Below are 11,724 nucleotides of genomic sequence, written 5' to 3' on the forward strand. Positions count from 1 at the left end.
CCTGAGCATTTTTCTTTTGAAAGTGTAACTTTTATTTTTAGTGACAGAATACCTTTTAAAAAGGCTTCTCCCTTCCCTTTCTGCCTCTGGTAGCTCCTAGGCAGTGCCGCATCTGTGGAGGACTTGCGATGTATGAGTGTAGGGAGTGCTATGACGACCCTGACATCTCAGCAGGGAAGATCAAGCAGTTCTGTAAGACCTGCAGCACTCAGGTAATGTACTCGTCTGGTGGATGCGCCCTGTAGCAGTCAGCTACAGATGGCCCAGAGCATTTCAGGGCTTGAAAGCCTTTCAGAATCAAAGCTTACTTTAAACATTCACAGTAAGGGGGCTGGAGAGATGACTCAGAGGTTAAGAGCACTGATTGTTCTTCAAAATGTTCTGAGTTCAATTCCCAGCAACCACGTGGTGGCTCACAACCATCTGTAATGAGAACTGGTGTTCTCTTCTGGCACGCAGGTAGAATCCTGTCTACATAAATAAACAAACAAACAAACATTCACAATAAATGTTATTGCTCATGTTTCTTCTGCTATGTGTGTGTGTGTGTGTGTGTGGTGAAGTACTTGGCTGTGTTTATAAGAGATGTGGTCAGTCTAGGACAGCCAAGGCTACACAGAGAAACCCTGTCTAGAAAAACCAGAGAGAGAAGGGGAGGGGGAGGGAGGGATGTGGTCATTGAAAATGGTTAAAGTCTGCTCCATTGAAACATTAGCTCTTTTGTGGCGTTTTCTTCACGGTTCATTTTAGGTTCACCTGCATCCCAGGAGGCTGAATCATACTTATCACCCAGTCTCACTTCCCAAAGACTTGCCGGACTGGGACTGGAGGCATGGTTGCATCCCCTGCCAGAAGATGGAGCTGTTTGCTGTCCTCTGTATAGAGACGAGCCACTATGTCGCTTTTGTGAAGTATGGGAGGGACGACTCTGCCTGGCTCTTCTTTGACAGCATGGCCGATCGAGATGGTATTTACATTTTTCTTTTTTTTGCTCAGTGTCCTTTAATTTGGGGTACAATGCTTCCTAGTGAGAGTGCTTGTTTAGAATAATATTTTGTGAGAAAATCCTTTGAGGAATATCATGGTGATACAGACTTTACTCTTCAAAGTGTATTAGTAATTCTGCTACCCGAACTAAGGAACAATAATGTGACATCTTGGCACTTACACGGATTTGTTAAAGACTGCTGTCCATGATCTCAGCACTTGGGAGGTGGGGGATTGTGCATTAGAAGCCAGTGTGTGCTACATAGTGAGGACCTGTTTCAGTTTGTCCCACCTCAAAAGGAAAAAAGAATCCTAAAATTCTTCTTCTAGAGCTGTCTTTACCATCTGTTCTTTTATTTTTGTATTCCCTGGAATAGCCATTTATTGAGCACCTATATAACAAGCTCTGTGGGAATACTTTGGTTGTGGAAACTGTGCCTGTTTCTCTGTTGTCTAAGCTAAAATTTAAAGTGGTGCATGTTGTGTTTAGATAAGTCTTCCTAATCTCATGCATTCTGTTTCAGGAAGAAACCTTTACCCAGTGAGCTGACTTAGGAAGCTTAGTCATTACTTAGCACACACTTGAGTGCCAGCATGTCAAGAGGTTTTGGTAGTAAGAAACTTGTCACAACACGCACGCACGTATGTACGCACGCATGCACGCACTCCATTTTCTCTACAGCTATTCTTCCAAGCCCTAGTCCCTAAGGTTTTCTGGTGTGGTGCTCTGATAACCAGAGGCACCTAGTGGCAGTTTCTTGACCAGAGGCACAAGCTGTAGACCAGCAGTTTTCCATCTCTCCTCAGCTCTCAGGTGCCTGAGGGTCCAGCCACCTCTCCTGAGTATGAGCTCCACCCAGTTAGCATTAGCAGCATGGCACTTGGGAAAGTAAAACCAAACAGGCTTTCTATAATTTGATCATCAGAGTACATGCACAGTGTGATGATCAGTATATAAACAAACCATGCTGCAGGTGTGCAAAGTATGTTCTTTAAACATGGGAAACATAGAAGTGCGCAATTTCTAGATTTGCTAAAAATTGGGCATTTTTATGGAAAAGAGTGTTAGATTGCTCCTGTCTAGGAGGGACTTGCAAGTGTGAGGAGTCAAGGCTGTATATGCACACATGAGTAACAGCCTGCAAATCAGGTCTTTCCTAAATATATGTCCTTTTACCAATTTTATTCACTTTTGCCTTCAGAACCCTCTCAGAAACCAAAGACAATGTAATTCTAGAAAGTCAAATAAAGGTTTTGGTTGTTTGTTTTCTGATTCTGAGAGTCAGTCTTCATTAAATTTAGAAGAGTAACATTGTTGTAGGACGGGGTGCCAGGAGGACTTCCCTCCCTTCACTCCCTTACGAGAGCTCTTCTGTCCCTCTAGGTGGCCAGAATGGCTTCAACATTCCACAGGTGACGCCCTGCCCGGAAGTGGGGGAATACTTGAAGATGTCTCTGGAGGACCTACACTCTTTGGACTCCAGAAGAATTCAAGGCTGTGCGCGCAGACTTCTTTGTGATGCATACATGTGCATGTACCAGAGTCCAACCATGAGCTTGTACAAATAACCCGGCCGTCTGAAATGGGCAGAGATGAGCACGCAGCTTAGCGCTGCTTTCCTCCAGCTGGCATTCTGCAGGCGCCCATTGCCGGCAATGGGTGTCATTTGTGATGATGGCCCTTCAGCAAAGGATTCCTGTGTTTCCAAACAAATTGCTTTTGTGTTCCTGAAGTATTTAATAAGAAGCATTTTGCACTCTAGGAAGTATGTTTGTGTTGGTTTTTTAAGAAATCTAAATGAAGTTATTAATACCTGAAACTTTAAGTTAACTGCATTGATGATATGATATTTTTGGAAGCATAAAATTTTAATTGTGATGTTTAAAACCTCTTTTAGTCCAATGAGGATGTAAATAAATATTTCTTCTTATGGACCAAGGATATGAAATCATCTTTCTTTTGTAGCTAATAATTGCCTTGAAGAAGAAATAATACAGTTTTATTAAGAGTCTACCTTTATCCAATTGTTGAAGGTGTGCTGAGTTTAATTGTTAATTTTTCCTGTATAATGCTGATCTCCTGCATGTGTGTACTTTGCCAAGTTTCTGTGTTCCTGCAGCAGTGGTCAGAACATGCTGAAATTCCTTTTGTGGTGTTATTTTCTATTTTCTGGTTTTGAGATAAATGAGTGACTGTCATAAAATGTCCATTTTTGATGTCTTCTTGGAGGATTAGGGTACAAAGCAGTCGAAGCATCTCAGTCATAAACAGGTGTTCTGCAGGGGCTCATAAGTGTGGAATGAGGTTCGGTGATTTATGAAATGACTAGAGTGATAAGTAAATAGTGTATTCTTATACAGACACACGGTCTGGAGAAAATAAGGTGGGCTTAGAGACATTACTAATATTTCCCCCAAAAATGTATTAGATATTTAAAACTCTCATTTCAAATAAATTATTTTATTTTTATCTTTAGTTTAAGTGAACTTCTCTTAATTTAAATAAGACTGTAGTTTTGTTTGACCAGAGAGTCTTATACTCACTGACCCCAGTTGTGTTTGACTTGAAACAATGACAACCACACCGGTGTGTTACTGGAATGTTAGCGACAGCTTCATCCTCCTGACTGAAGAAGGAGAAAATGGACGTCCTTTTAGGACCGCTTGTAGTGTGTGCATAGGCCACGGTGGACACCCTGGAGTGTTGTCTGAGTGCTGTTTTGTGGTACGACTGTCTCTCTGACATAATGTCAACCTTACAAAAAGACGGAGAAGGTGTTGTATGTTTAGCATTTGACTTTATAAAATATTTAATGTCAAAAGAGAGTCTTTATAAATCTTGCTGTTATTTTTAAAGGCACTTTACTCCTTGGTTTTATGTTTCCATTTTGCTAGCATGTATTAGCTTTATAAATCACAAGGCGCAAAAGCTCTTCCATCTTGTCATCTCTGTACTTTTACAATGGAAAGGTACATATATTCTGCACAGACTGAGTGCCTAGACTGAGTGCCATGACTAGATGGGAGCGAAGCCATGGTCTAGCCTTGTCTCCCATCACGTAGGGACAGATGAGAATGGTGAGCACGGGGGTCTGCGCTTGTGGGCTCTGACCACCCAGAGTCCAGTCACCCTGTAATAAGCATGTATTGAATGAGCCTGTTAGTGTGACCTTGAAAGGTTTAACTGAGGGGTGATCAGGAGCTCTGTATATAGGCAAGACTGGTTTAACAGTGAAAGGGGTGAGGGAAAGCTAATTGTAGAAATGGAAGCAAAATCCATGTGGAAAGAGACAAGCTACTTGGCTTTCAGAGCAGAGGACTCAGCGCTTGTTTGGCAGTGGTTCCCAAGCTGGGGTGGCACTTGGTGAGTGAGCAGGGCCGTGTCCACAAGCAAGCCTAGCAAGATTTCCTCAAAGTAGCACTCTGTGTTCTCTAGCAGTAATGGGTGGGTGAGGCACAGGCGAAGGGCCCACTTTCAGTGTCTAGGGAAACTTGAGGACCACAGGCCAGCAGGTGCTTTCCCCCAGGCCTTCTTGTCCCTCTGGGTACCCCGTCCTCCTTCCTTGTCCCTGCAGAGCCTGGTTTGCCGCTGGGGCGACAGATAGATAGGGCTGGGATGTGGTACAGATAGCCTGTGTGCCTGTGGATTCATTTGTTTTTTAGTCTTAGGTTTTCTGTAATATTTTCCCATTAGCCTTTTAAGATGCTTTGATTATCCTTTTTCCTCTTCAGGATAGCAGTATAGTAGGATCATATTACTTACAACATGGTTTATAATCCATGGCTACAAATAGAAAAATAAAAAAACATGTATTTCCCTACATTGAAGCAAATCTGTATATATGTCTGGAGAGCCAGGGGGGCAGAGCGAGGGAGCGGGGAGGGGGCCAGGCATACTTTTAATACATAAAATAGATGTCCAGCCCCTCACTGCCAGCTTCATAGAGAGTCCAGCCCAATTCACAAAATAGTGTTTTTTAAGACATGGGGAAATGCGTTGAAAAATAGAAATGGCTCTTTGTATAGTGCAGCTGTTGGTAGTTGCTGTGCATTTTATCCTCAGAGCAGCTTAGAGTTTTTATTTAAGCAGCCAGGTTCATCTTACCTCTGACTCATTTCTTTCTTTCTACCTACCCTCCTGAGCCCAAAGGAGGACAAAGGGTTGCTCTTCCCGTAGCTTGCCAGTTCTCCAGTCGTCTGAATGTGCCATGTTCATAAATCTAGGAGTAGCCGCCCTCCTGACAGGGTATTAGTAAGCAGCTAGATAATCTTGAATCTGTTTGCAGTGTCCTACACTGAGCTGGGGCCATGGCGAGTAACTGCCAGCAAGGTTTTACTGGACATTTATTAGGTGGCTAGCATAAGGCACGGGACCCATGAGACCCGGTGCCTGCTCTCATACAGCATGCAGCCCAACTTCAACACCACAGTGCCTGTTGATGGCTTCTTAGTCTGGGTGTGGTGGCAGGCCTGCCTGGGGACCACTTTGGGTTACAACGTAGTTTTAACAGGGAGAAGTAAAGGCCTAAGGTCACCGTGACTTCCTGGGCTTTAGTGTCTTGCTCTGCGTGATGAAGGGGTTGGACCGTGCAGTTGGATAGGGAGAAGTGGCACAAATTGTCAAGGTGTCAGGCCAGGCCTGATGGACCCGATTTCCTGTTGGAGGTAGGAGATTTCCAACTCAAGCGCATCAGCAGAAGCCAGTGAGCAGTGGGTATGGAATCAAGGCTCAGAGGCCCCTTCTCTTCCTGTTACTGTGAGATCAAAGAGTGCTAGCATCTGTAGCAGTTATTCTATGTAAGTGTGAAGAAGTGGGCGTTGACTATGGGCTTATTACCTGTGTTTACATGTGAACTTGTATAAGAAGTGCATTTGGTACGTTTACACCCTCTATCCCTAGAGGGATCAGCAGTCTTTGGAATACACCTAAGTCTTAGAGGGTATGTGATGGCACTTACTTGGACATTCCCTTTTACCCTGTTACTATAGAAATAGAGGCTCCAGGAGGCAAAGACGTAGATAAAATTCTCATGTTGAAGAGAAAAAAAAAGCACTGAATTTATTTCTCTTTACTACTTTTAATGAGAACATTTAAACTCAGGGGGAAGGTTTGCCTCCCCACCCCCAACAGGTCACTGTGTCATAAATAGGTTATCTTTCTTAGAGTAGGTAGATCATGGGGCCAGTGATAAAAACAAACAAACAAACAAACAAACAAACAAACCAGGGCTGCTTTCCTTGGGCTTGGTGATTCCAACACCATCTCCACTTCTCCATTAGTGAATTAATTCCTTAGTCCCATAATGCACCGAGGGTGGGTGGAGAAGAGGATGTTACTGTGGAGCTAGTGAGCAGAAGCTGGCTCATGAAGGCAAGCTTCTGTGACTCTGGGCATGACCTCTTTAATAAGAGGTCATGGCTTCCTATCAGGGAATTAGTTTTGCTCCTGTGAGCTTCTGTCAGTTGTCTTATTGGGAGGGGGACTGGGTGGAGATATACTTTGTCTTGTTATGAACTGTAGAGTTGCTAAAGGATTTCTCCTGAGTCCAAAGGGGTGACAGAAGGTGAGCAGCAGAGCTGGCCAGGAGTAGTGAACAGTGGGAAAGTGGGGGGAACCCTTCCTGGTGGCCTTACATAACAGTGTTTGTACTCAAAAGCACCACAGGGTCCTGGCCTCCGTCCTGGCAGTGCTGACGGTTTTGTTTCATCATATTTTTGGTTCTCATTGTCTTCCTAACAGATTTGAGGGAAGGGGGCTGTTGATGGAGGGGTTGTCCTTCCAGGCACCACGGGCCTTAGCACAGTTCTCTTGTGCTTTTAAATATTGTTGACTTTCGTTAGTTATTTATCCTAAGGGGATTATACTGGAGACATGACTGTCTTTGGTTTCACATTATGACGTAGCCTTGTACTGTGGAATGCTAACTCTGGAGAGTTGCTCTCATATTGGAAACATTCACTTAAAAAAAAATCCAGTTACTGGAACTCCCTAGAGGGGTGGTTATTGTTAGGCTGCGCCAAAGGAGCACACTTTGTATCCTATTTCCTTTTCTGGTATCTTGTTCAACATTTTTTCCCCCCAGAGAACATCCTTTCGTCTATGAAAACATGAATAACATCACATAAAACAACCCGTTTCTATCAGAATGCTCCAATTTAGCCTTAATTTTGTTAACAGAACGGAGTGCTGCTGTGGAAAGAAATGTACCATATACTATTTCTGTATCATTAAAATGCAATTTTATGGTTCTTCTTTCCTTGATTTCTTGAGGGGGAAGGGTCTTCTGGTCAGGGGAACATAGGAATTGGTTCTTTACAGCTTCTCAAGTGCTTAAGTCATGAATCCCCTGGGAAATGCTCTCCCATGGTTGCCCTCATCAAGCTGCACCTAGGGAGCGTTGCAGGCTGCATTCCTTAGGCTCTGGGCCGTAGCACTCCGGTGCTGCATGTGGCTCACTGCCACCAGTCTCCAGGCCTGCAGCCGCAGGTCACTTTTCCTGAGCTGCCACTCCACCTGCAGGTGTGGCCCAGGCCTGTGCACGGCCTAAAAGCTGCCAAGGATGTCACTGCTTACCTGAATACCCAGGGAATGATTGCATGCCATTTTAGGGACTGAAATGTTACTCCTGGCTTCTCTTAGGTAACAAAACACATGACAAGTCCTCCCTCCTTGGAGGCCAAACCACTTCCTGCATACAGAAAGAGAAGCCAGAATGATCTGAGTTATGCTGCTATTGTAGTACGTCAAGGTTTCTGTTTAGAAAACCCACAGCTGAAGGAACATGCTGATGATGACATGAGCTGTTCTGTAGCTCTGCTTTTTCTTAAAGGACTCAAAGGTCCAACGGATCCCATTCTTGTGTTTGGGCATATTAGTGTGACAGGGCTAGTATATGCATTACCCATCTGTGGATCTGGACAGTCAAGTGAAAACCAGTGTTTGCTGAAGAGAGCTGACCTAGCCAGAGGAACTCTGGTTCCAACTGTGACTTCTGGCTGGGCTCCATGACTCAATCTAAAGGATGGGAGGCACTTGCCGGAGTCAGTAGCTCAGGCTACAGGGGGATTTTTTTTTTCATGGTACTCATGTTGTACATAGGCCCACAGGATTATCTGAAGATGGCCCAGAGGTGGGTATCCATCAGGGCTCTTTCCACCAGTCCAGTGTGCAGCCAAGTAGGAAGCACTAATGGATAGAGTTTTCCGAGGTAAGCAATCCACACATCATCCCTAATGGGAGCCTTCTGCTCCAGTGAAGTTAGGATTGTGGATGCAGGCTCCAAAGATGAAGTAGAAAAATCCTTGGAAAAATCTACTGGCCCAAGCTTTCAAAAAAGAGCCCTGAACATACAGTGGAGATGTGTTGGATGTAGGAGGGACTGTTCAGAAGCATGCAAGAAGAAGGCTTGAATAAAGAATACAGATATGGGCCTGGAGGGATGGCTCAGTGGTTCAGAGAGCTGGTTGATTTCCCACTGAACTATCCCCAGCACCCACTTGATGGCTCATAGTCACCTGCAGCTCCTGTCCCGCGGGAGGGGGGAGGCCTAACACCCTCTTCTGGCCTCCAGAGGCACTGGATATAGCCATACATGCAGGCAAAACACCCATACACATAAAAAATTTTTTTAAATTAAGAATACTGGTATGGGCACCATGAAGATACTATGCATTTTGTTTAGGAAATATTCCAAAGTGTGTGTGTAAACTCCAGATGTTGTTTCAGATGTCATTCAAAAGAGTAGCCCACCAGATTGACTAGAGAAGGTGTCCCTGGGAAATACAGTTTGGGGGAATTCTCTGCCTGTCTTCATCTGTTGGTGAATAGCAGGTCTAGGTGGGTGCTCAGTGGTGGTGATGGTGGGAGATGACCTTACAATGCTCAGGGTTGATGGGAGGGGTTGTTTCTGGGATCTGATTACAGCAAGGAGGCAAGCAAAGACTGGCCTGGATATTATAGAAACTGGGTAGTTTCTCTTAGCAAGGGATCCTCCTCACAAAGCACGCCCCAAATCTGCAAGGATCTAATGTCGACAGTCCCACTTTTCAGGACTTTCTGGCATCCTGGTGTGTTCTTCTCAGCGGCTGGTTTGGTTTTACCAGCATGTGGAGTCATACAGTCAGGCCTGGACCCTGCACCCACAGCTTGCCTCTCATCTCTGTGTTCTGCTGGTCCCCGAAGGGCAAGCCTGCTTAGGGGAGTGTCATGCAGGTGAGATTATTATAGACAGAACAGGCAGACCTGGCAAATCTTAGGAGTCTTCTCAGAGAATCATTAGAAGTCTTAAAGGCAACGGCTTGGGCGTGGGAGGATGGGAAAGGTAAGGGTAGAGCATGCGGGACATGGAGAGCAACCCTGATGGTTCCCTTTGCTTGTTTTGTGGCATAAACATCCATACTGTGGCTATGGCAAGCTATACCAGCTCAGCGATGGAATTGGAAAGAGGCACAGAAAGATTCTTCACAAAAGTGCGGAGCATGCCCACTCTGAATGCTCCAGTCCATACCTGGCCTCTGCACACTGCTTGGGAACCAAGCCTAGCCCAATACTGTTTTCCCCAGTGACATTTTAGCAGAACACAGTCACATCCACTTGTCCTGGAACAGCAGAATTATACAGCTGTGACAGAAAACCTAAGGCCTTGCACAGCCTAGAATATTTACTCTCCGGCTGCTTAAAGGAAAAGTCTGCCCACTGCGGTTAAAGATGCCGTAAAATAGATACATAATTAGAAAGGGTCAAGTTTCTAGGGGCTATTTTTGTTCTAAATTTAATTAATTGTAGAATTAGTCTCTGCTCCGTTTCCCTTCCCCCTCTGAGTTGTTTGTTTTAAAGGCAGAGTCTCATTCTACAGGCCAGGGTAACCTTGAACTTGCTATAATCCTCCTGCCTCGGGTGTTCTGAGAGCTAGGATTACAGGTGTCAGTCACCTCTCCTGCCTCAGTTTCACTTTCATAACAGAGGCATTTAAGACCTAATTCACTGCAGTCCATCGCTCAAGATTTAACCGTTGCTTCTCAGGATGCCCCTGGGCCATTCTTGCTTACCACGGACTCCTCAAGCGCCCCCCGCAGGCACCCCCTTTCTCTCCTGCACTCTCCATCCCCTACTCCTTGTACTCTGATCTGGTGTGGTGTCAGGACTAGCGGCAGGGCCTTTTCTGACTCTTTGCTCCTCTTTTGACAGCATTTTTGACCAGTGCCTGACACAAAGTAGGTTCTCAGACATTTGCTGAATGGGGAAAGGACCCTTTAGCCTCTTAGGCAGATAAGCTGTCCTATTCACTATTGTGGATACAGACAGAACAGGTTCACTGTTAGTCCCTTTGAGAAAGTACAAGAGGCCCCAGTCTCTAGTTGCCCCGTGACACACGATATTGGAGACATCTCAGAGCTTCTCCAGAAATAAACTTTGAATGAAGCCATACTTCTAAAGTGCTTACCACACTGCCTGGTGCTCAGAAATCCCTTACTAAGTGGTAGCCACCAGGAGCAGCAGAAGCAGCATAACAGAAATGTAATCATGAAATTGAGAGATGATAGGCCTGCAGGACTAATTAACACACCCCGTCTGCCTTCATTGCCTGAGGCCCTTCACACTGCTTTGTAACACTCCCCTGTTTCCTAAGCGGCTGCTCCTTCTGAGTGCAGCAGCGCCATCTCGTGGCTACTTTAGGACACTACACAGTACCTGATAGCTCCCAAGTAGCCAGCCCCAAGCTGACTATGTGTGTGGCGGGCAGCAGGTGATGTTGAAAACAAACCTGGTCTTCAGGGCTGCGTGGCAAATTACAAAAGACATGCAAGAGGGCTTAAGATTCCCCTGCGTTACTTAAAGACAGATGGTCGGTGATAGCCATGTCTGCTGTTCCTCTTTCATGATTGGCTCTGCCCTAGTTCTGACTCCAGCTTGAATTTCCCTGCGCCTCTAAAGCCACATTTAAAACGAGTTAGTGCCATCTACTGGGGAGAACACAGTAAGATTGGTTGTGGAGCCCTAGCCCAGACCCATAGACTGAATCTTGTTTTATGTGAAAAAAAAAAAAAAAAAAAAAAAAAGATGGAAAAGAACAGGTCCTGATATTGCATCACCTTCACTGATATGCATGTCTCAGTGTAAGCCTAAAGCCATCAGATGCGCCAATGACCCCACTGTTTCCTTCATCGGAGTCTGTAGTGATCTGTGGACCATCTGCTTCTGAGTGATGAGGAAAGGCAGGAGTAGGGGTCCCAAGCAAACTTGACAGACCCAACTTTGCAGAGCAGGGCCCTGAAATGCTTCCCGTTTTACTCTATCTTCTTCTCCTGACCAGGTGTGCTGGTTGCCAATTCCTGCCATGGCGGAGAACGCTTTTTATCTCTCAGGAGACCTGGAGCTTACATCTCGAAAAGATGCTAATATGCTGCGGGTTTTTTGTTTTGTTTTGTTTTTGTTTTTTTTTTTGTGCATGTGGGAGCAGGCAGCCCTTGTGGAGACACAGGGCCGCCCCTTGCAGAGACACAGGGCCGTCCCTTGCTCATTTTGTGACACGCATCAGGTGATGTGACCCTTGGGTTGGGCCTGGCATTCCGTAGGCATTTTTCCCTTAGGCTACTACTGCTGCTGTCCCTGTGTGGTGGCACCACGGGCTGCCCGGCTTCCACTAGCTTTCTCTCACTCCTGCTCAGCTTCAGGGTGGGTGAAAGCTCCATTTCCGGGCCCTGAGCAGGGTTCACCATAGACAAATCACAGGCTTT

At 45.4% G+C, this 11,724-nt stretch overlaps 1 protein-coding gene across 1 annotated transcript in view; it reads left to right on the plus strand.

Moving 5' to 3' along the window:
* The window catches only part of Cyld (CYLD lysine 63 deubiquitinase), a 45,662-nt gene extending 42,336 nt beyond the window's left edge, over nucleotides 1–3,326 (plus strand). Inside the window, exons 15-17 of the mRNA XM_051169254.1 lie at nucleotides 94–212; nucleotides 751–967; nucleotides 2,372–3,326. Coding sequence (XP_051025211.1) covers nucleotides 94–212; nucleotides 751–967; nucleotides 2,372–2,556 — 521 coding nt within the window. The 3' untranslated portion in view covers nucleotides 2,557–3,326. The remainder of the gene's footprint in view (nucleotides 1–93; nucleotides 213–750; nucleotides 968–2,371) is intronic.
* The last annotated feature ends 8,398 nt before the right edge of the window (nucleotides 3,327–11,724 follow it).

The sequence above is a fragment of the Acomys russatus genome, chromosome 26 (assembly GCF_903995435.1).
Source record: "Acomys russatus chromosome 26, mAcoRus1.1, whole genome shotgun sequence".
In the NCBI taxonomy this organism is placed as follows: Eukaryota; Metazoa; Chordata; class Mammalia; order Rodentia; family Muridae; genus Acomys; species Acomys russatus.